Here is a 26,148-nt window from a genome sequence, read left to right on the forward strand (position 1 = left end):
GAAGTAAGTGAAACATTTAAAAATATGGAGCATATAAATCCAATACCTCTCCATAAACCGCAGTTGCCCACATACAAAAACTGACAGGTTGACAAAAACATACAGGCATAAAATAATTAGGCTGACAAGTTCTCACTGGCACTTCAACCCAACAGAATTGATATGGACCTAAATTGACAATTATGTTGCAAAACAGTGATGAAACAAGTAAAAAAGGTACACTGTCCACAGTTGAGGAACTCAGTAATGAAGCTGTTAGGAAAATTACCAGGGAATGTGTGGTGTATTTACCTGCAGAGCAGATTGTATTTTCATAAATTTTAATTGTTACTAAGAATGCTGTTACTGGAAACTACAGTCAAATGAAGTGCACCTCAGGAATTCAGCACTAATGACATTAACAAGATCTTCATTGTTTCCATCATAATAGTTGCAATTGGAAGGTAGTGAATGATGTTATCACTATTCTTCTTACTTTCATACTTAAATTTCCATACCTCTACCAAAATGGGTACCTTTCTTGCTACAAAGATTTGTAATGTTTGATCAGAAAATGTAATGTCATGTTAACCGTAATTGCTGTGCTGTGTTTCTCTCAACAAAACAGATGACTGATACCTTATCATATGAGCAGAGCATCACACACAATGTTTAATTTAAATTAATCTTATGTTAGACATCTCTGACAGAGTTTGGAGCTGTTGAAAGTAAGATATATTCTAAATATTTTGTTAACACAATTTGGATATTTAAACTTAGTAACAAAGTTTCCCTGTAAGTCAAATTTTCAGGAACATTGAACAATGCATTTTCGAAAATATTCTGCATATAAAATTTAAAATTTATTACCACAAACACATCTCAAATGAGAATGTAGTAAAACTCCTCTAGAATCTATTGATCCCACTTCCACCTTTGTACACTGATTAGTATGCAAATTTGAGTGTGTTCAATGAAATGTCAGATCATGCGAACAGTCAGGGAAGAATTAAGCAACTTCGTTTTGCATCTCCATGTGTTCCTGCTCTAGTGTCAATCCCAAAGTAATTGTGAGGAGATTATACATCACATGCCTCAGTTTTAATTTTACTGCAGATTGTGACTTTACACCATCATTTTCACAATTTCAAAGTTACTGATGTACTAATGCTATAGTGCTTTACATTCAGCTGTCGCTTGTACCCATGTGTCAACAGTTCTCAATGGTGGCAAACATGAAATTCAGTATGAAGTGGCACACACTGCATTACTCCGGAAGGAAGAACAACCACATCTGTTTCCTCGGATAATGCTCTACAGACTTTCATACATGCTACAGACAACCTTTTTAGCTCTGGAATTTGCCATGACTGTGCCAAGCACAGATTCTCTCATTCAATATATCACTGTTAATTTCTCAAGTATTATGTTGAATGCACTTGGACAACGACAACGATGTTTTTCAACACACTCGCAGTGCTGTGCAATCATTGTCTGTGAGTACTGTGATCTTTAAGAAATGGATTCCTTATTCTCTCATAATCTCTCCCAAATGTGTCTCATAATGAATGTGTGATTATAGTCCATATCCCTGCCTATTAATATCTGATTCTTTGTACACCTACATCTACGCTAGACTAGTCACCTAATGGTGCATGCCAGAGGGTACTTCTGATACCACTACATCCATTACTTCACCATTTTCTATTCTATTTGAAGGTAGTGTTTGGAGAGAACAATTGCCAGGAAGCATCTATATTAGCTCTAATGCCTCCTATTTTGTTGCTACAATTACTTTGCAAGATATACCCCTCAAAAAAGCACTTCTTTATCTACTAGTTTAGAGCTGCCAGTGCTTGATGAGGTTCCACAATTGACTACATAACAAGATTAACTACACCCCATTTAAAGTTCCTTTATGATATGTGTAATAGTTGCCTTTTTCCCCAAGTGAGAAGGAAACACATCTGACTAGTTCACTACCTTATGTCTTAATGTTTATGCTATCATCCTGTCCCTTCTTTTCATCAGCATTTTCCGTACATTTCTTTCCTCGACTGTTCTGCTGAGGGCTCCATATTCCCTCTAAGTTCACTTAATTTTCAGCAGCATTCTCTAATCCCACATCTGAAATGTGAGAGTTCTGTTCTTTTTCATTTTCCAATCACATCTACCCAGTAAAAATTCTAATACTCACCTCAACTGAACTTAGTCCACAGAGCTGGATACCGTTACAAAAAATAGATTTCTACTAAGTATTACAAATTTTTGTAAATAGCATTAAATTTAACTGTTGGCTTTCCCAGCGTAAACTGTTCATGAAGGTTTCTCCGGTCTCCAGCCGGGTGGTAGCATTGATATCTTGCAATGTTTTTGACAAAAAAGAAGATGAATGACACCAGAGCCATGATCAATTTGACTGGAAAAGAACTGGCTGCTGCCACAATGGCAGTCCTCAGGAAAGGACTGAATTTTGCCCCCATCCCCAGAACAAACTCGAAATGAGACATTATCAGTGGCGTGGAAGGCTTCCCAAGGAGGAAGCAGAGGAAGTCACATGGGAAACTTCCAGAATAATCGACAGGTTTCAATTGCCTAAAAATAACATATCTGCGGAAGAACGAGCAGCTCTTTGGACCCTTAGAGATGACCGTGAAATAACGATCCTACCAGCAGACAAATCGAATGCTACAGTGCTATTAAGCACTGCCGAGTACCAGCAGAAAACCTGCTGCAACAAGATGAGGCCTACAAGAGGTTGAAGACGGATCCAACCCCGACGATAAGTAGAAAGACGATAGCCCTGCTTAAGAAATCTGACTTACCTGAGCCAATGAAGAAGCACCTATACCCCAGAGCACCAGCAATACTAAGCCTCTATGGACTCCCTAAGATCCATAAGGAAGGGGTAGCTCTGGACCAATTGTGGACAACTCTCACTGTTACGGACTTGCTAAACGTCTAGAAACACTGCTCAAACCCCTTGTGGGGGACTGCAGCCACCATGTGAGAAACTCAGCCAAATTCGTAGAAATACTCAGGGACATATGACTACAAATGGAGGACCTACTCGTTAGCTTCAATGTGACGTCGCTTTTCACAAAAGAACCCCTTCAACACTCCTTGGCAGTTTTAGCCCAGCACTTTGACCCACAAACAGTCAGGCTCTTCAAACAAGCACTAACAACCACCTACTTTCAGTGCCATGGGGAATTCTTCAAACAGATCGATGGTGTGGCCATGGGCTCCCCACAGGCTCCTGTGATTGCAAACCTCTATATAGAACATTTCGAGGTGGTGGCCCTTCAAACTGCCAGACAGAAACCAAAGCACTCTTCGGCTATGTCATTGACACTTCTGTCATATGCGGACATGGCAAACATGTGCTAGATGAGTTTCTGCAACACCTCAACAGCATCCATCCGAACATCAAATTTACAATGAAAATGGAAGAAAATGACTGGCTCCCCATCCTTGATATTTTAATTAAGAGGAAGGCAGATGGTTCACTAGGCCATGCAGTACACAGGAAGAAGACACACAGACCTATACCTTCGTGCAACAAGCTGCCACCATCCAGCACGAAGACAAACAGTACTGACCATCCTGGTACATAGGGTGCATGCCATCTGTGACAAAGACAGCCTACCATCTGAGCATTAACACCTGAGGGAAGTATTTTACCAAAATGGCTACAGTCAAACACAGATTAACAGAGCACTTCACTTCAAAGGAAGAAGGAAGCAGTGAGAACCCCAGAAAAAGATGACGAAGAAGGAGACCGTCTCGCATTCCATCCGTACACGGTTCCGCTCCCGGTCAAAATTGCACAACTTTTGGGCAAATACAATATCAAAAGCATTCTCCGACCACCATCAAAGACCAGGGAGCTCCTAGGTTCTACCAAATATCCACTGAACCTTAACACACCAGGAGTATATATAGCATACCATGCAAATGCTGAAAACAATACATTGGGAAAACACAGCACTGTATATCTAAATGCTTCGGAGATCATATCAGATGTGTGCGACTAGGCCACATTGAAAAATCAGCCACAGCAGAACACACCTTCAACTTCAAAAACACGAAAGTACTGTGCTGAACTTCTGGCTTCTGGGAAAGCATTATCAAACAATCCATAGAAATAAGGATTCACGACAATCTGGTCAACAGATATAATGGATAGAATCTCAGCGCACCATGGAACCCTGCGATAGTGGCAATCCATCGGGAGCACGACCGTCAACGCCCTCCGCTGTGGACACAGACATAATGCTTACACCGATAACCGAATGCAGCCACCATCCCCAAAACTGCAGCCACCCGAGGTCTAGTGAAGGGGGATGCTGGCACATATAAATAGCCCACTCCCCACGAATCTCGACACTACGCCAGAGGATGGGTAATAGGACTTCCTGAAACATCGCATGAAATCAATGCTACCATGTGGCTGGAGATCTGACAAACCTTCGTCAGCATTAAATTTAGTACACTATAATGATAGTTAATCAAACTAATATGGAATTTCACAGACTAAATTTAATGCTGTTTACAAAAATTCTTGCTATCACGTTTTCTCTCTGCAAGCAGTTTGGGATAAGCAATGTTCCATTACACTGTAAATTTATGCCATACATACTGGATAAACCCATTGTCTTTACACAGAGCTAACACAATTCCCATAATGCAGTTTGTTTTTCATTAAATACTTCAGCAAAAAGAAATAGTATGACAAACACAATACTTATCTGATAACATACTGCTTACAGTTGATTGCTTTACCTCTTACATCTTACATCTTTTCTATTATAGAACTCTGACAGAGACAAATTGATAGCTGCTGCAAGGAAGTCATCTTTGGTACATTTGTTCCAAGAATGAATTTGAGGCATTCATTATTTACATGTACAACAAAATTACCGTGGGTTACAGTTAATAAACTTATGTTTCTTGCAAGTTTCATTCAAATACCATTACACAACAGAACAATATACCTACAGTCAATTGAAATTCTATAAACATTCTGGGGGAGTGCTAATATCCTAGGTTTTAATGTTTCATCATTTATGATCACTAAAATATACTGCACCCAATGCATCTCATGATATTCATACAGTACTTCATGCACAATACATCACTGATGTGAAAACTTACATCACGCTCAATGCCATCCTCCTGTTTCAGTTCTAGGTCTTGCTTTATATGGAGACTAGGCATTAAAATCTTTAGCGGACCTTCAAGAAACTGAAAAAAGAAAGAATGGCATATTCAAAGCTTCTGTCCCTTGATTGGTGGTTACACATCATGTGGGGCTAAAAACCTATTGGTCACATGTATTCACTTACTGGCATTAGGTAACAAGAAACTGTGTCACGTTAAATAAGATTTACTTTCATCCCAATTGATCCACACATTTGAAATCAAGACTATTTAATTTGGAGATAGGCACATCAGACATCAACCAAACAACAAATCATTTCATCCTTGCCAAGCAGCTACTTTCATTACACACACACACACACACACACACACACACACACACACACACACAATTATTTTTCTCAACTAAAATTTTGCTCATTTTGCAAGGGAGACATGTTACTGTGGGTAGTTGGCTCAAAGAAAATTGCACTAATGCAATACCATTTCATTTCATGGAAAAAATTACACACGCCATGTAAAATATCATGGTAATTTTCTCCTTTTCACCAGTACCACTGTCATCCCATTTCATTCATTATTTAAACATTTAAATAGTGTGCCACCATTGTAATTTGATTTAGGCAACTCTGCCAGGGATAGTCCCAGTCACCAGCATTGACGTAAGGCACTGAGCATGTCAGGATTTGCGTAAGCAGGCAGACATTTCTGGGTATCATTAAGCAAATCATACTGTTGTTGTTGTTGTGGTCTTCAGTCCTGAGACTGGTTTGATGCAGCTCTCCATGCTACTCTATCCTGTGCAAGCTTTTTCATCTCCCAGTACCTACTGCAACCTACATCCTTCTGAATCTGCTTAGTGTATTCATCTCTTGGTCTCCCTCTACGATTTTTACCCTCCACGCTCCCCTCCAATACTAAATTGGTGATCCCTTGATGCCTCAGAACATGTCCTACCAACCGATCCCTTCTTCTGGTCAAGTTGTGCCACAAACTTCTCTTCTCCCCAATCCTATTCAATACCTCCTCATTAGTTATGTGATCTACCCATCTAATCTTCAGCATTCTTCTGTAGCACCACATTTCGAAAGCTTCTATTCTCTTCTTGTCCAAACTATTTATCGTCCATGTTTCACTTCCATACATGGCTACACTCCATACGAATACTTTCAGAAATGACTTCCTGACACTTAAATCAATACTGGATGTTAACAAATTTCTCTTCTTCAGAAACGCTTTCCTTGCCATTGCCAGTCTACATTTTATATCCTCTCTACTTCGACCATCATCAGTTATTTTGCTCCCCAAATAGCAGAACTCCTTTACTACTTTAAGTGCCTCATTTCCTAATCTAATTCCCTCAGCATCACCTGACTTAATTAGACTACATTCCATTATCCTTGTTTTGCTTTTGTTGATGTTCATCTTATATCCTCCTTTCAAGACACTGTCCATTCCATTCAACTGCTCTTCCAAGTCCTTTGCTGTCTCTGACAGAATTACAATGTCATCGGCGAACCTCAAAGTTTTTATTTCTACTCCATGAATTTTTATACCTACTCCGAATTTTTCTTTTGTTTCCTTTACTGCTTGTTCAATATACAGATTGAACAACATCGGGGAGAGGCTACAACCCTGTCTTACTCCCTTCCCAACCACTGCTTCCCTTTCATGTCCCTCGACTCTTATAACTGCCATCTGGTTTCTGTACAAATTGTAAATAGCCTTTCGCTCCCTGTGTTTTACCCCTGCCACCTTTAGAATTTGAAAGAGAGTATTCCAGTCAACATTGTCAAAAGCTTTCTCTAAGTCTACAAATGCTAGAAACGTAGGTTTGCCTTTCCTTAATCTTTCTTCTAACATAAGTCGTAAGGTCAGTATTGCCTCACGTGTTCCAGTGTTTCTACGGAATCCAAACTGATCTTCCCCGAGGTTGCCTTCTACTAGTTTTTCCATTCGTCTGTAAAGAATTCGTGTTAGTATTTTGCAGCTGTGACTTATTAAGCTGATAGTTCGGTAATTTTCACATCTGTCAACACCTGCTTTCTTTGGGATTTGAATTATTATATTCTTCTTGAAGTCTGTGGGTATTTCGCCTGTTTCATACATCTTGCTCACCAGATGGTAGAGTTTTGTCAGGACTGGCTCTCCCACGGCCGTCAGTAGCTCCAATGGAATATTGTCTACTCCGGGGGCCTTGTTTCGACTCAGGTCTTTCAGTGCTCTGTCAAACTCTTCACGCAGTATCATATCTCCCATTTCATCTTCATCTACATCCTCTTTCATTTCCATAATATTGTCCTCAAGTACATCGCCCTTGTATAGACCCTCTATATACTCCTTCCACCTTTCTGCTTTCCCTTCTTTGCTTAGAACTGGATTTCCATCTGAGCTCTTGATATTCATACAAGTCGTTCTCTTATCTCCAAAGGTCTCTTTAATTTTCCTGTAGGCGGTATCTATCTTACCCCTAGTGAGATAGGCCACTACATCCTTACATTTGTCCTCTAGCCATCCCTGCTTAGCCATTTTGCACTTCCTGTCGATCTCATTTTTGAGACATCTGTATTCCTTTTTGCCTGTTTCACTTACTGCATTTTTATATTTTCTCCTTTCATCAATTAAATTCAATATTTCTTCTGTTACCCAAGGATTTCTACTTGCCCTCGTCTTTTTACCTACTTGATCCACTGCTGCCTTCACTACTTCATCCCTCAAAGTTACCCATTCTTCTTCTACTGTATTTATTTCCCCCATTCCTGTCAATTGCTCCCTTATGCTCTCCCTGAATCTCTGTACAACCTCTGGTTCTTTTAGTTTATCCAGGTCCCATCTCCTTAAATTCCCACCTTTTTGCAGTTTCTTCAGTTTTAATCTACAGGTCATAACCAATAGATTGTGGTCAGAGTCCACATCTGCCCCTGGAAATGTCTTACAATTTAAAACCTGGTTCCTAAATCTCTGTCTTACCATTATATAATCTATCTGATACCTTTTAGTATCTCCAGGGTTCTTCCATGTATACAACCTTCTTTCATGATTCTTAAACCAAGTGTTAGTTATGATTATGTTGTGCTCTGTGCAAAATTCTACCAGGCGGCTTCCTCTTTCATTTCTGTCCCCCAATCCATATTCACCTACTATGTTTCCTTCTCTCCCTTTTCCTACACTCGAATTCCAGTCACCCATGACTATTAAATTTTCGTCTCCCTTCACAATCTGAATAATTTCTTTTATTTCATCATACATTTCTTCAATTTCTTCGTCATCTGCAGAGCTAGTTGGCATATAAACTTGTACTACTGTAGTAGGTGTGGGCTTCGTATCTATCTTGGCCACAATAATGCGTTCACTATGCTGTTTGTAGTAGCTTACCCGCATTCCTATTTTCCTATTCATTATTAAACCTACTCCTGCATTACCCCTATTTGATTTGGTGTTTATAACCCTGTAGTCACCTGACCAGAAGTCTTGTTCCTCCTGCCACCGAACTTCACTAATTCCCACTATATCTAACTTCAACCTATCCATTTCCCTTTTTAAATTTTCTAACCTACCTGCCCGATTAAGGGATCTGACATTCCACGCTCCGATCCGTAGAACACCAGTTTTCTTTCTCCTGATAACGACATCCTCTTGAGTAGTCCCCGCCCGGAGATCCGAATGGGGGACTATTTTACCTCCGGAATATTTTACCCAAGAGGACGCCATCATCATGTAATCATACAGTAAAGCTGCATGCCCTCGGGAAAAATTACGGCTGTAGTTTCCCCTTGCTTTCAGCCGTTCGCAGTACCAGCACAGCAAGGCCGTTTTGGTTAATGTTACAAGGCCAGATCAGTCAATCATCCAGACTATTGCCCTTGCAACTACTGAAAAGGCTGCTGCCCCTCTTCAGGAACCACACGTTTGTCTGGCCTCTCAACAGATACCCCTCCGTTGTGGTTGCACCTACGGTATGGCTATCTGTATCGCTGAGGCACGCAAGCCTCCCCACCAACGGCAAGGTCCATGGTTCATGGGGGGGGGTCAAATCATACTATGTGACAAATTTTAGAATTTCTACTGTTTTACTGCAACATTTATTTATTATTGTGAGGAACTGAATAAATTTATCTGCACAGAAATGCACTGTATTTACTAATGAATGGAAGATGTTGATTACTCAGTGTTTATGTAGGTGCCAACATGAATTATTATTGTTATTATCTTTCGTTTCTCAGACCTTAGGTCTGGTTCGGAATGAAAGTGACGCGGACCTTAATCAAGCGTCACTTCGTTTTAACTGTACGGTATATGCTACATTGCGTTTAGGAACTTTCGGGTAATTGAACATGCATCAATAATTACGGATTTCTGAAGTTGTATATACAAGTTTGGATGTAGCTGTATTGCATTGATGTACTGGTGGATATTGCGTGGTATGACTCCTGTAGTTGAAAGTATAATTGGTATAATGTCAACTTTATCCTGATGCCACATGTCCTTGACTTCCTCAGCCAGTTGGATGTATTTTTCAATTTTTTCTCCTGTTTTCTTCTGTATATTTGCTGTATTGGGTATGGATATTTCAATTAGTTGTGTTAATTTCTTCTTTTTATTGGTGAGTATGATGTCAGGTTTGTTATGTGGCGTTGTTTTATCTGTTATAATGGTTCTGTTCCAGTATAATTTGTATTCATCATTCTCCAGTACATTTTGTGGTGTATACTTGTATGTAGGAACGTGTTGTTTTAAAAGTTTATGTTGTAAGGCAAGCTGTTGATGTATTATTTTTGCGACGTTGTCATGTCTTCTGGGGTATTCTGTATTTGCTAGTACTGTACATCCGCTTGTGATGTGATCTACTGTTTCTATTTGTTGTTTGCAAAGTCTGCATTTATCTGTTGTGGTATTGAGATCTTTAATAATATGCTTGCTGTAATATCTGGTGTTTATTGTTTGACCCTGTATTGCAATCATGAATCCTTCTGTCTCACTGTATATATTGCCTCTTCTTAGCCATGTGTTGGCTGCGTCTTGATCGATGTGTGGCTGTGTTAGATGATACGGGTGCTTGCCATGTAGTGTTTTCTTTTTCCAATTTACTTTCTTTGTATCTGTTGATGTTATGTGATCTAAAGGGTTGTAGAGGTGGTTATGAAATTGTAGTGGTGTAGCCGATGTATTTATGTGGGTGATTGCTTTGTGTATTTTGCTAGTTTCTGCTCGTTCTAGAAAGAATTTTCTTAAATTGTCTACCTGTCCATAATGTAGGTTTTTTATGTCGATAAATCCCCTTCCTCCTTCCTTTCTGCTTAATGTGAATCTTTCTATTGCTGAATGTATGTGATGTATTCTATATTTGTGGCATTGTGATCGTGTAAGTGTATTGAGTGCTTCTAGGTCTGTGTTACTCCATTTCACTACTCCAAATGAGTAGGTCAATATTGGTAGAGCATAGGTATTTATAGCTTTTGTCTTGTTTCTTGCTGTCAATTCTGTTTTCAGTATTTTTGTTAGTCTTTGTCTATATTTTTCTTTTAGCTCTTCCTTAATATTTCTATCATCTATTCCTATTTTTTGTCTGTATCCTAGATATTTATAGGCATCTGTTTTTTCCATTGCTTCTATGCAGTCGCTGTGGTTATCCAATATGTAATCATCTTGTTTTGTGTGTTTTCCCTTGACTATGCTATTTTTCTTACATTTGTCTGTTCCAAAAGCCATATTTATATCATTGCTAAATACTTCTGTTATCTTTAGTAATTGGTTGAGTTGTTGATTTGTTGCTGCCAGTAGTTTTAGATCATCCATGTATAGCAAATGTGTGATTTTGTGTGGGTATGTTCCAGTAATATTGTAACCACAATTTGTATTATTTAGCATGTTGGATAGTGGGTTCAGAGCAAGGCAGAACCAGAAAGGACTTAATGAATCTCCTTGGTATATTCCACGCTTAATCTGTATTGGCTGTGCTGTGATATTATTTGAATTTGTTTGGATATTAAGTGTGGTTTTCCAGTTTTTCATTACTATGTTTAGGAACTGTATCAATTTAGGATCTACTTTATATATTTCCAATATTTGTAGTAACCATGAGTGGGGTACACTATCAAAAGCTTTTTGGTAATCTATGTATGCGTAGTGTAGCGACCTTTGTTTAGTTTTAGCTTGATATGTCACCTCTGCATCTATTATCAGTTGCTCTTTACATCCTCGTGCTCCTTTGCAACAGCCTTTTTGTTCTTCATTTATAATTTTGTTCTGTGTTGTATGTGTCACTAGTTTCTGTTTAATGACTGAAGTTAATATTTTGTATATTGTTGGTAGACATGTTATGGGGCGATATTTAGCTGGGTTCGCTGTGTCTGCTTGATCTTTAGGTTTCAGATAAGTTATTCCATGTGTAAGTGTATCAGGGAATGTGTATGGGTCTGCAATGTAACTGTTAATTTAGTTAGATGTGAATGTGTTGAGGTGAACTTCTTTAACCAGAAATTTGCTATTTTATCATTTCCAGGGGCTTTCCAATTGTGAGTAGAATTAATTGCTTGGGTGACTTCATGTTGTAAAATTGTCACTTCAGGCATTTGTGGTATCATCTTGTATGTGTCTGTTTCTGCTTGTATCCACCGTGCATGCCTGTTATGTTGTACCGGGTTTGACCATATGTTGCTCCAGAAGTGTTCCATGTCTGTTATGTTTGGTGGATTGTTTATTTCAATGTGTGTGTTATCTATTGACTGGTAAAATTTCTTTTGGTTTGTGTTGAATGTTTGGTTTTGTTTCCTTCTATTTTCACTTTTTTTTTGTATCTTCTGAGTCGTTTGGCGAATGCTTGTAATTTCTGCTTCTTTTCGTCTAATTGCTCTGTCGCTTCTTGTTGTGAGATTTTACCTAACCTTTTTCGTTTTTTTTCCGAGATTGCATTTCTTATAAATTGTGTTAGCTGTCCGATGTCTTTTCTCAGTTTTTCTATTTTGATCTGTAGCCTGTGTTGCCATGCTGGTTTTGTGGGTTTCTTCTGTGTGTTGGTTGGTTCTGATCTCTGCCTAGTGTGTATATTTAGTGTAGTGAGTGCTCCTATATATACCAGTAGTTGTAACTCTTCCATAGTTGTGTTTTCATTTATTTTGTTGTGTATGATTGTGTTGATAGTTTTTATTGTTGTTTCGACTTGTGGGTTATTTGGTGGTCTATGCAAGAATGGTCTAATGTCTGTATTTGTGTCTTTGTATTCTATATATGTTAGCTGAAATTTTTCTTCTATATCTAATATCTGTGTCACTTTGTGTTCTATTTGTGCTTGTTCTGGTGGCTGCCTTAAGATTTCGTTTTCCTCTGATTGTTTAATTGGTGCATGTTGTTCTTTGTTTGTTTGCTCTGGGATGTTTGAGTCCATTACTGTATTTTCTTCTTCTTCTGATTGCACATTATTTTGTTCCAGTATTTGTTGTACTTGTTGTTTGATGTTATCTAATTCTGACTGGGGTATCCTGTTATTTTTTATTATTACACGGATCTAATCAGCTAGTCGTTGTTCTGTTAAAAATTTTAATTCTGGGTATCTGGTAATAAATGTTGTGTATACTTGTGATCTGTATCCAGTTGTGTTGGTTCCTAGGTTTGTTGCTTGGTAATAACAGAACATGAGGTGTCGATTAACTTCATCTGACCATCTCATCCTCTGTCTTTGTTTTCCTTCTAGGGTGGTTGCAGGAAGCATATCCTGCAAAACACCTCTATTTGGATTTAAATCATTTTCCAGTTGGCTAGCAGTGTCGTTACCATTGTGGGCGGGCATAGGGTTCAAGCGTCGTCCCCGACCATGACGGCGCTTGTCCGAGGCTTCATTAGTTCTGTCCTGAACCAACTAATCACACTAAAAGGGGGGTTAGCCCTATTAGTGGTTTGTTCTTTTCGTCGCCTTTTACGACTGGCAGAACATACCGGAGGCCTATTCTTTTCCCGGGCCTCCACGGGATTTATTATTATTATTATTATTATTATTATTATTATTATTATTATTATTATTATTATTATATTTGCAATTGCATGACTTGAGAAACTCCAGTAACATTACTAAACTGAACTGTGTGCTGTATGAATGAAGCCAAATAGAGAACCTTTCGCGTTTCAAGTGTGCAGGAGTAGGGAAAACTGGTGAATTGCCTGCAAAATGCTTGGTGAAGTGTGATGTGGTCAATGGCTTCAAGCTCGCAATACAATTCTATTGAGCTCTCCACTCTATTTATAAGTCAAAGATCAACTGCAAGCTCTCTTATTACATGTAAAATACTGGTTCAGATCTAACTCCTTTATAAAGTAAAACATAAAATTTTACAAAACAAAAGGTAGTTTTATGTAACCTAAGCTTTCTGTTATAGTATCTGATTAGCTTTAAATTCTATTCCTCTACCCTGCTATTTAACTTATTTTTACTGTGTAATGCAAATATTCACTTTTTGTTTCCTTTTTAGACATTGGACCTGATATTACTAATATTTATTGGAAGTCAGAACTATGACTTGTTCAAATGGAATTCAAATTGAATCACTTGACACATCACAATAGCATTTCTTGATTTTTATTTTGGAATTTAAGTTAATTTTATTTTTGGATGGTTCCAGTCCTTCCTGCCCCCTTTCAGCTTATTTCAATCAATATATTACAAATAGAATCTGCAATAAAACAGAACTGGCCATTTATGAGAAACTCCAAATATCATTTGGGCATTTGAATGTATCCATTACAATCGGCTGACAGCAGAACTTTCAATTACATGAAACGTAATTTGGTTCATATGACATTATAATTATGACATAGGGGTCTTTAGACACCACAGTATAATGTCACAAACCACCACAATAAGGAAACTACTGTTGACAGTAGTGTGGAGTGAGTCATGGCACCATGTAGATGACTGCATCAAGTACATGTCTTGACAGCTACAGGTTTGAAGAAGGTACTTTGGTTTTGCCCAGTGTGAATGTGGAAACACTTATGCAGCAAGCTAGTTAAAATGCTTCTCACTACTATTTTGCACATGGAAGCCATGTAAGTTCTTTGCAAAGTTCTTTTCATTTATAAAGTTAAAAAACACCTCAGACAGGAAATGAAGTTATGCATCTGCAACCCTGGAGGAAAATATGACAATCCAAGATAAGCTGGTACAACTTTTTCATGGGCCATCCCCTCTCCAACCCCTAAGTGTATATTGGTAACACCTGTTGCAGGCTGTAATGGGAAGTTATGATGGCTGAAAAGCCGATTTATGTAGCCAATGACATATTTTTAATTCAATGGAGAGACAAACACAGTGTTTAATCTAACAACTACCTTGACATATCAGATGTTAGAGTGGGATCAAAGTGAATGTTCAGGGAAAAAGCCTGTTTGCAGTGGCCAAACAAAAAAAAACATGTAACAATGTAAAACTGGGTTTTCATGAATTATTTTTGCACTCTTCTTTCCGATATTGATTTGTATCCAACAGGGCTGTGGACAAAGACAGGATATAAGGGGAAAGTGTCAGTCTTGAGGCTAACCTAAACCCGAGGGAAGGCTATATATCAAGTCTGCCACAACATAGATTCATCTCTGAGAGAACGCTGTTAATAGTATTTGAAGAGAGGCAGTGAAACACTGCTCGACACCCCAATACAAGAACCTCTTGTAAGCAGCAGAAGAACACAAAGATACGACTATGCAGACAATACCACTCACCAAAACCAGGATTGTATATCAGATAAAATTAATAAACTTTCAAAATCAAAGTTGCACATGTGTTCTGTATACACACTTATATGATTATATTACATTAACAGAATTGTCAACATGTATCAAAAGCATGCTGTGAAGTAAAGGCCATCCACAACATGATTAGTTTGTATGTTAATGGCAAGACTGAGATGGTTAACAGCTGTGCATTGTCTATGATGTAATATCCTTCCATTGGCTGCCAACAAACCGGTCCAGAGACATGACAGAAATATCTACTTTTTACCATAAACTAGTGCCGTACGTGGAGCACTGTTTGTGAAGTTTAGCTAATAAACCTGTCCACAGGAGTTGTTGACTTGAGGAACTATGTTATTAATGGGGACACACAAAACTATTTCAAGGTAACGTATGTCCATCTAAAGTACCTGCACTTATCAGGTCTCCATGGCAAGGACTAAGGAATGACAGAAGCCCCTGGTTCCAGTCAAGATGCCACAGGCTCATAAGCTTTCCAGTGTTCTTGACTTCGCTGGTTTGTCTTCAGTCAAAAGGAAAGGGAGGGTACTGGCTCCATGATGTGCAGAGTACTGTTGATTGGACACCCAAACCAATGCAACTCACTTATTTGGGCCTGAAGAATGCCTCACTGCAGCATCCAACCAAGCAGTGAGGGGTTGCTCTTCACTGTGAAATTCAATGTCAGAACAGTGAGACTCAGACACACAGCAGCACTGTGTAGTGATACACACCACTACGAAGTAATGATACTAGCAACTCTGAGTTATTTATGTAACAAGATTAGAAAAATAAAATAATGTTTTTAGGATAAAAGTACAGGGAATAAGATGCATGTCGAGATCTTGTGTTCGCCATAGTTCCATCTGAGATGTGGTATTCCAATGGTGAGTTTGAGTAATGTATAGTACAATTACTGGAATTTCTGATCCACATGTTACGGAAACTTTTTGTTAATAAATGCCCAAAAATTATTCAGCATTTTTCTGCAATCATCAGTGAGTACTTTTATTCAGCTACATGTTTCAAGATCTCATAACAGTTTATGTCTTTTCAGTATTACCCAATTTTTGTATATTTCTAGTTTATATATGATCCTCTATATCTTTCTACGTACTGATAGATTATCATCTGCAACTAAATTATGTTCCTGTGAGTTTGGTTGGCTAATCACCAAATCCCTACCTATGAAGCAATTTTGTTGCACCACAAAATTTCATGTCCATTTTGTAGAACTCCACTCACAAGCTATAATTCTTTTCTTTACTGAGAACAATGTTTATATTCCTGTGTCAATCACTATTTATAATCACTTGGGTTTGACACTAAGTTGGAACTTCTCTCTCTCCTCTGCCTGTGCCACAGTGAAGGCTCCAATAAGTATATTTTTTGATTTTATGATGATCTCAGCTCCCTATTTTCTGACCTGTGTTATTCAGTGGAAGATGATAGGGTACCTCTGCAAAGCCCATGAGGGCACTATGGTCAAGAAGGAACTAAACAAGTAGCAGGTTATATGCAGAACACATTTTTTAGATTACAAAACCACCCCTAAAGACAATAAGCAGGTAAATGCAGATCTAAGTGTGGGTCACCTAATTTTGGTACTCAGGAAAATACATCTCAAATGTCACCAAAACTAATGCAAACCCAATGTAAAAGTGAAGCTTTCAACAACTTGGAGGTAGTTGTGTGATTGGATTGAAGAGTTCCTAGGTAACAGAACACATCACATCATTCTCAATGGAGAAAAGTCTTCCGAAGTAAGAGCGATTTCAGGTGTGCCACAGGGGAGTGTTGTAGGACTGTTGCTTTTTCACAATATACATAAATGACCTTGTGGATAACATGGGAAGATCCCTGAGGCTTTTTGCGGATGATACTGTAGTATATCGAGAGGTTCTAACAATGGAAAATTGTACTGAAATGCGGGAGGATGTGCAACGAATTGATGCATGGTGCAGGGAATGGCAACTGAATCTCAATGTAGACAAGTGAAATGTGCTGCGAATACATAGAAGATCCTTTATCATTGAGCTACAATATAGCAGGTCAGCAACTGGAAGCAGTTAATTCCATAAATTATCTGGGAGTAGGCATTAGGTGTGATTTAAAATGGAATGACCAGATAAAATTGATTGTCGGTAAAACAGATGCCAGACAGATTCATTGGAAGAATCCTAAGGAAATGCAGTCCAAAAACAAAGTAGGTAGGTTACAAGACACTTGTTCGCCCACTGCTTGAATACTGCTCACCGGCGTAGGATCCGTACCAGATAGGGTTGATAGAAGAGATAGAGAAAATCTAACGGAGAGCAACATGCTTCGTTACAGGATCATTTAGTAATCGCGCAAGCGTTACGGAGATTATAGATAAACTTCAGTGGAAGACTCTGCAAGAGAGATGCTCAGTAGCTCGGTACGGGCTTTTGTTGATGTTTCGAGAACATATATTCAGGAGGAGTCAAGCAGTAAGTTGCTTCCTCCTATGTATATCTCGTGAAGAGACCATGGGGATAGTATTAGAGAGATTAGAGCCCACACAGAGGCATACCGACTATCTTTCTTTCCACGAACAATACTAGACTGGAATAGAAGGGAGACCTGATAGAGTTACTCAAAGTACCCTCCACCACACACCATCATGTGGATTGCGGAGTATGGATGTAGAAGTAGAAGTAGTTATTAACATCTTAGTGCTCTATTAGGCATTGTCTTACTGGATGTGGTATGCCACTGGCTGCCTCCAACTTCTGAACTCACTGACATAGTAAGTTACATGAAGACCTAGAGCTTCACACTGGAATGGAAACTGTCATTTTCCACAAAGAAAAAGTGACAGATGATGCTTGGGACTGAACTCAAAATACTTGAATTTGTAGCCTCACACCCATTCAAGAAGCAATCCTCGTACTCTTAGAAAAGTATGTAAGCATTCAAGACAAGATCCAGAGTTTCATTAACTAACAGTGGCATTATACACACAATGCTGGAAGGAAAACTAGAAATGATTAGCTACAAAATCTGATATTCCATACAGAGGCCCCATTAGAAAGATGCACCACAGAATGCAGGCAGTAATAGCTTTATTATCATGAAAAATCAGTACTGTAGAATGAAATAAATCTGCATTTATCTCATTGCATGTTACTGAAATTTGAAATCTGCATAAAGATAAGTATCAAATGTGAGGAAAAAATAATTTTGAAGTGTCAAATGTGATGTGGGAAAAAAAAGAACATTTGAGTTCCAACATCCATCCATCATAGTAGACTAATGCTTAAGATATAGTCTGGTAAATATTGTATACAATCGAATTTCTCTATCATACTGTAGTGACAGGATATATATACTTCTCAGCTACATAACTGAAGATGCATGCCTTTAGATGGGGAGAAAGATGTGGAGGAAAATTACATCAATAAAGTACAACATGACATGAGGTTGGGCAAATATAGACAACATGAGCCATGTCATTTTATCAGAAGCTGTCCAACCATTTCCTTGAAGAAATTTAGAGAATCCATGGAAAACGTAGACCTAAATTTCCAAGGACAATCTGAACTCATTCATCTCAATCACATCCTGTGACATTAGCACAGCTGTGAGAACAAAAATTCCTGTGAAAATCTACAAAACATGTTTTCCAAAACATTAGCCTGTGCAACTGTTTAGAAAACACACACAACAGGAAAATATTTATTCTGTTAGCAATAAACATGCCCAAAATAATAAATTCTCTAAATACAGAGATTGGAACATGAGCACTGGACTACTGAAGCATCACAGATTGCTACTGTTAAAAACAAATTCTGAAAGATAGGAACATACTTCTGCCTAACAAACCTGGTAAGGTGATCAAACATGATGTAACAGCCAATACACCCAGTATGGGGAATATTGTGGAATAGGGTGAGGACCTGCAAATGTTAACAACATTACATAGTTACATGACAGCGGAGATCTGTACAGCAAATTCAAATGAAGCTAAATCCCCTGAATCCCCTTGGCCAACCAGAAGTTGAACATATGAGACCCACCAAGACAGCCTATATAAGAGGTCTTCCATTAATTTATAAGCAAGATCATATCTTGCAAAACATGAAACAAAAAACGAAAACCCCAGAACTTCTGAACAAAAATGTTAGAAAAGGGATCAAAGACAAATCTACAAAAGGAAGTTGACAATGATGCATGTGGTAGCAAAAGAGATGACAGTAACAGAAAAGTCATATTTACAATGCTTTGCCATAGAAAGTTTCTCCATTAAAGAACACAAAAATGTATTTCACATTTTTGGCTGCAGCATGGATACTAAAATGACAGATACATAATTGACTAAGGTGGGGACTGGAGGGAGAAGGAAAAACCAAACTTTTTCTACACAGTAGACCACTAGACCTGAAGTGGCAGCCATCAGATTAAATAAGACAAGTGGATCTTGCAGAACAACCTCTGGCAATTCAAGTGTTACCTTATGGAACAGTGGCTTTTCATGGGAATAGAAAAATGCACAGGTCATTTCAGTTTGTAAGAAGAGACACAGGAAACATGTTTGGAGCTAAAGACCTGAACAGAAGATAATTTTGTTCCCCTATATGATTTTGGAAAGAAAACAGTTCCTCTGCAAGAATAAAAATGGATCCTACAGTCATTGATCAATTAAAATCAGTTGCTCTATTCACTCACAATTCTGCTGCAATGCAGTCAGCCAATACAATTTTGAATACCAGATAAATTATGCTGATCAGAAACATTCACAATTTGAGCCAATGGCTGCCTAATATTAGCGAATTGTCTATGAAACAGACTTAAAAATTTATTTTGGCTGCACTGATGAGTTAAACCTGGACTTCTTGCATTTTATGGGCTGTCACCTTAACCATTATGGACACATCTCTGCAATAATAAGAACTTGACTGAAAATGGTATCTTGCAAATCATCCTCTTCAATTTCCTTCAGATTTAGAGTATTTGGAGTTCAGTGCTGGAACATCAATTTCCTAAACCAGCACTATGCAGTTACCAAACAACTACAAAAATTTGACTTTGATGATCACAAGATTTCTGAGTGCTGTCAACTAAAAAATATTTCCTAATTATTAACACAATTGCTGGTAATTGAGACTATAGCACAAAAGTGCCTTAATGAAAAAGCTGCTGGTTCGAATCTTCTAGTCGGAACTATTAATTTTTGAAAACTTCCATGTCTACTAACAACTTGCAAATTTAACAAATACTGAATTGTAACGGTTTAGTAAAATTTACATTTTTTCAACATTCGACATATTAAAACAAAAATTTTGATACATTTCTGTGAGATTTCTTTACTTTCAATTTGATGCTCTCCATTTTTGTACCAAATTGTAATTTTTCAACAATACTTGCATTTTTATATAACTTTTACTTAAAAATAATTTTAATAAAGTATGATTCAGCATGATATAAAATTAACATTCGTTTTACATATGGAATGTAAATAAAACTAAAAGAACTGGTAGCAATTAGTGTTATCTGAACCACCAATTTTATGGTTTTTATACTGTTATCCTATGCACTCAGCTAAGACAACTATATAATAAATTTTTTATACTTACCAGCACTAACAAATCACCCAACTGCCAAATGCATTTCTTGTTTTTACTTCTATGGAGAACTGTGTCATACTGCTTTACCAAATTATTGGCTGGTCGCTGACCTTAAAATCCTGAACCTAAGATGAAAATCTATGAGGACATGCAAGTGGCATCCCCTTGGCAGCCCTGGAGGCATGCTTGGTTAGGGTAATTTTTAAAGTAACTGGTCCTGAAACCAGGAGTTACAGCCACAAATCTGAGACATAGCAACAGTTTTCATCTGTGGGTTTGTATGTGTACCAATGCAGTCTCACAATTGTTATTTGTGTTCATACAGATAATGAAGTAATTCTACAGATATACATGCTAAGACTATTTCTTCTGCTCCAAGACAGCACTTTAAACAATAGTGCACAGCCCCCACACCAAATGAACCATGGACACTGCCAAGGTAGGTTTGCTGGCATGTCAACCATACTGAAAACAGTTAGGTGCAAACACGAATAAGTATTATCTGAGGAGAAATCAAGCTAACACATGGTTCCTCAAGAGAGGCAAAAGCCTTTTCAGCAGTTGCAGGAGCAATGGTCTGTATGATCAACTGACCTGGCCTTGTAGCATTAACCAATTTCCTGTGCCAATACTGCAAGTAGATGAAAGCAAAGGGAAACCGCAGCTATGTTTGTTTTCTTCTTCTCAAGAGCATGCAGCTCTACTGTACAAAATTATCTTAGGCAAAATATTCTGGAAGTAAAATAATCCCCCATTCAGATCTACAGGTGGAGGCTATTAAGTAGGATGTTATCAGGAAAAGCAGGCCAGGCAGTCTATATGTCTGCGTGTGGAGTATTACATACCTTAGTAGGGTAAGTATATATCACTAGGGGTACAATAGATACTGCCCACAGGAAAATTAGAGAGACCTTTAGAGAAATGAGAAGCACTTGGATGAATATCAAGAGCTCAGACAGAAAACCAGTTCTAAGCAAAGAAGAGAAAGCAGAAATGTGGAAGGATTATATAAAGTGTCTATAGAAGGGCGATGTACTGGAGGGCAATATATGGAAATACAGCAGGATGTAGATGAAGATGAAATGGGAGAAATGATACTGTGTGACAAGTCTGACAAAGCCATGAAAGACCCAAGTCGAAACAAGGCCCTGCAAGTATACAACATTCCATTGGAACTACTGATAGCCTTCGAAGATCCAAACCTGACAGAACTCTACTATGTGGTGAGTAGGATGTAAGAGATAGGTGAAATACCCTCAGACTTCAAGAAGAATATAATAATTCCAATCCCAAAGAAAGAAGGTGTTGACAGACGTGAAAATTACCAAACTATCAGTTGGGTAAGTCATGGCTGCAAAATACTAAAATGAATACATTACAGATGAATGGAAAAAACCGGTAGAAACTGACCTTGGGAAAAATCAGTTTGGATTCCATAGAAATGTTTGAAAACATGAGGCAATACTGACCCTACAACCTGTCTTAGAACACAGATTAAGGAAAGGCAAACCTATATTTATAGCATTTGTAGGCTTAGGGAAACCTTTTGACAATGTTGACTTGAATACTCTCTATCAAATTCTGAAGGTTTCAGAGGTCAAACACAGGGAAAAAAAGGCTATTTACAATTTGTACAGTAACCAGATGGCAGTTGTAAGAGTCAAAGGGCATGAAAAGGAAAGAACGATTGGGAAGGGAGTGAGACAGGGTTGTAGCCTATCCCTGATGGTATTGAATCTGTATACTGAGCAAGCAGTTCAGAAAACAAAAGAAAAATTTGAAGCAGAAATTGAAATCCATGGAGAAGAAATGAAAACTTTGAGGTTCGCCGATGACATTTTAATTCTGTCAGAGACAGTGTCTTGAAAGGAGACTAGAAGATGAACACCAACAAAAGGAAAATGAGGATAATGGAATGTAGTCGAATAAAATTAGTGATGCTGAGGGATTAAGATTAGGAAATGAGACACAAAGTAGTACATGAGTTTTCCTATTTGGGGAGCAAAATAACTGATGATGTTCAAAGTAGACAGGATATAAAATGTAGGGTGGCAATGGCAAGTAATGCTTTTCTTGAGAAGACAAATTTGTTAACATTGAGTATAGATTTAAGTGTCAGGAAGTCTTTTCTGAAAGTATTTGTATGGAGTGCAGTCTTGTATGGAAGTGGACGACACGGACGACAAACAGTTTAAACAAGAAGAGAATAGAAGCAAACATCAAACAATGGAAAATCCAGGATGGAATGTAACAATACCAGAGAAGGAAAGTTGCTACTCACCATATAGCAGAGATGCTGAGTCGCGATAGGCACAATAAAAAGATTCACACAATTAAGGCTTTCAGCCATTAAGGCCTTTGTCAGCAGTAGACACATGCAGCCTTGCACGCACACTCGCACACTCACACACTCACACGATCGCAGTCTCAGAGAGCTGAGACCACAGCTTGGCAGTGTGGTCTCGGCTCTCTGCACGTACATGCGTGTGTGCACGTGTGTGTGCGTGAGTGTGTGCGCGTGTGTGTGCAAGAGAATAGAAGCTTTTGAAATGTGGTGCTGCTGCTGAAGATTAGATGGGGAGGTACTGAATAGAATTGGGGAGATGATGAATTTATGGCACAACTTGACTAGAAGAAGGGATTGGTTGGTAGGACATGTTCTGAGGCATCAATGGATCCCCAATTTAGTATAGGAGGGCTGTGTGGAGGGTAAAAGTCAAAGAGGGAGACCAAGAGATGAATACACTAAGCAGATTCAGAAGGACGTAGACTGCAGTACATACTTTGAGATGAAGAAACTTGCACAGGATAGGGTAGTATGGAGAGTTGCACGAAACCAGTCTCTGGACTGAAAACAACAACAACAGCCTAGGAAGGTTAGAGACTTTAAATAGGAAATTGGATAGGTTGTATTCAGTTTTAGTAAGAACTGAAGTGCAGTGGCAGAAAGGACAGGACTTCTGGTCAGGCCAGTACAGGATTATCAACAAAAAATCAAATAGGGGTCATGCAGGGAGAGCCCTAGTAATAAGCAAGAAAATAGGCACTTGAGTAAGCTATTATCAACAGCAATGTCACTGAATTACCATAGCTGAAATAGGCATGAAGAAAATACAACAGTGGTAGATATTTGTATGGCAACCAGACCAGCAGATGGAATAGTAAAAAGTTTGATGAGTAATTATTCAATAGCTAAGGAAGATGACAGCCAATTCTAGAAGATAATTAAATTCAATAGTAGGAATAGGATGTAAAATAGTAAAGAGAACATCCAATGGCACAAATTACTGAAAGGGGGAAGCCGCCTGGTAGAATTTTGCACATTGCATGAATTAGTCACTGCAAACACTTTTTTCAAGTATCATGAAAGAAGCTTGTGTAAGTGGAATAACATGGAGAAACCAAAAGGTTTCAAACAGATTATGTAATGTCAAAAACAAAGATTTCGAAACAGGAATGTAAACTACAAAACATTTCCAGGGCTAGATGTGGACTCTGGCTAGAGTTGCTTTTATTAACTGCAGAGTAACGTTGAAGAAATGGTAAAAGTAGAATTTAAGTACATGGGATTTGGATAAACTTACATGAACCAAAACTCATTGATGGTTTGAAAATGAGCATTAGGCAACAAGTGATAAATAGAGGGTAAGTATACACTGGGTGATGAATAGGCAACTTTGAGATGAAACAGTGAAGGCAGGAGGAAACATAGGTAAAAAGTAAGGCCTAGTAGGAATACCTTCACAACTCATGAGATACTGAATTTAATTGATGAGAAGAGAAAATACAAACATGTAGCTATTTAAGCAGACAAAAGGGAATACAGACATTACTGGAATGATGTTGACAGAACATGCAATATGGCTAAACAAGAATGGTTGTAAGGCAAAGGGGAACGAACTTGCGCAAGAAAGGAGAAAGGAAGTAGTTGTAGACAAGACTGTAAATATCATAATATGACCAGAATTTGATACAGCACTAAATGAGCGAAGTAGTAACAAGGCCATTGCAGTTGATGACATTCCCTCAGAATTATTGGGATACATGGGAAAGCCATCCATGACAAAATTATTCCACTTTTGTGCAAGATATGAGATAGTTGACGTACAGTCATACATCAACCAGAATGTAATAATTCAAATTTGAAGAAAGGCAGGTGCTAACAGCTGTGAATATTATCAGATTAATATGACATGCTTGCAAGAATGGAAAAGCTTTTAGAGGGTTAACCTTACATAAGATCACTTTGGGTACCAGAAACATGTAACACAAGGCAATACTGCTACTATGACTTACCTTAGAAGATGAGTTAAATGAAAACAAAATTGTGTTCACAGCTTTTGCAGATTTACTGAAATGCTTTTGAGAATGTGGAGTTCACTGCACTCTTTGGAATTTGGGCAGCAGCAGAATAAATAGACAGGAAACAAAAGTTTGTTTGCAACTTTCACAGAAACCAGGCACCAGTTGTAAGACTTTAAAGACATGGAAGGGAAGCATTGAGCAGGAAATGAGACAGGCTTGTAGCCTACATCTGATATGCATTCTGTACGACGAAGACACGAAGGAAATCTGGAAAAAAGTAAAGCAAACTGTGTGTTTACCAATGACAATGTAGTTCTATCAAACAAAACAGGCATCTTGAAACTCTCAATGAAGGGATGTGTGGGCGGTAAAACTCTGAAGAGTAAAATTGGATATCATCACTAAAGGAGATTGTATGACAAACATCAATAAAAGCAATGGAATCTAGCTGAATTATATCAGGCAATGTTGAGTTTCGACTACAAAATGAGACATTAAAAGTAGTAGACAACTTTCGCTATTTGGGCATCAAAGTAACTGACAATGGCCGAAGTACGAAAGAAATAAAGTGAAGACTAGCAATATCAATGAACATGTGCCTAATAAAGAGGACTGTTCACATCTAATATAAATTTAAGTGTTAGGAAGTCTTTTCTGAAGATATTTGCATTGCAGCCCTGTATGGAAGTCAAACATAGATGATAGGCAATTCAGACAAGATGAGAATGGAAGCATCTGAAATGTGATACAGAAGAATGCTGAAGATTTGATGGGTAAACAAAACAGCAAATGAGGGAGGAACATAGGGACCAATTTCACTAACACAAGGAACCTGTTAATAGCACAAATTCTGAGGCTTTTAGGGATAGTAAAGTTGGTAATGGAGGCATATGTGAGGGTAAAAAGTGTAGAGGGATACTATGGCTTGAAGACAAGAAGCAAGCTCAAATGGATGTAGGAGGTGACAGTCATCAGAGATTAAGAGGTTTGTGGAGGGTAGTCTAGCATGGGCAAGTGCATAAAGCCAATCTATATTATATTCACCAAAATTGAGCCATAACATAACACTGCTTAATTTCATACAGTCACACAAATTCTAGAATTATCTGTTGGTTCACTTGCTCATCGATTTAAAAAATCTGCCAGGAGTTCTTTTAAGAAGACAATTTTAGATATATTACAATAAATTGTCACATATTTTAAGTCTATGACACATCTAAAGAATAAATGACTCATTCTTTTCAGAGTGGCCTTCTCAGTGACAGTCAGTAAGGTGCATTTCAATGGTAGTGATCTAAAAGTTATATGAATGATCAGTGACAAGAAATTTGAAAATTTATTAGCATCTTGCACTTCATTTTCCTATGCTGCTACTTTGAATCATATTTCCTAC

At 38.1% G+C, this 26,148-nt stretch overlaps 1 protein-coding gene across 6 annotated transcripts in view; it reads right to left on the reverse strand.

Annotated features, from left to right (window-relative positions):
- Positions 1–26,148, reverse strand: part of LOC126427214 (uncharacterized) — a 95,052-nt gene that overhangs the window by 63,010 nt on the left and 5,894 nt on the right. For 5 of the 6 annotated variants that reach the window (XR_007576591.1, XM_050089448.1, XM_050089449.1 and 2 more), the window contains one exon: positions 5,137–5,226. The exons of the other annotated variant lie outside the window; for it this stretch is intronic. Coding sequence is in view for 4 of the 5 variants with exons in the window: in XM_050089448.1 (XP_049945405.1) it covers positions 5,137–5,226 (90 nt within the window). In the remaining variant the exon portion in view is untranslated. The remainder of the gene's footprint in view (positions 1–5,136; positions 5,227–26,148) is intronic. 6 annotated transcript variants of the gene reach the window in all.

The sequence above is a fragment of the Schistocerca serialis genome, chromosome 11, assembly GCF_023864345.2.
Source record: "Schistocerca serialis cubense isolate TAMUIC-IGC-003099 chromosome 11, iqSchSeri2.2, whole genome shotgun sequence".
In the NCBI taxonomy this organism is placed as follows: domain Eukaryota; kingdom Metazoa; phylum Arthropoda; class Insecta; order Orthoptera; family Acrididae; genus Schistocerca; species Schistocerca serialis.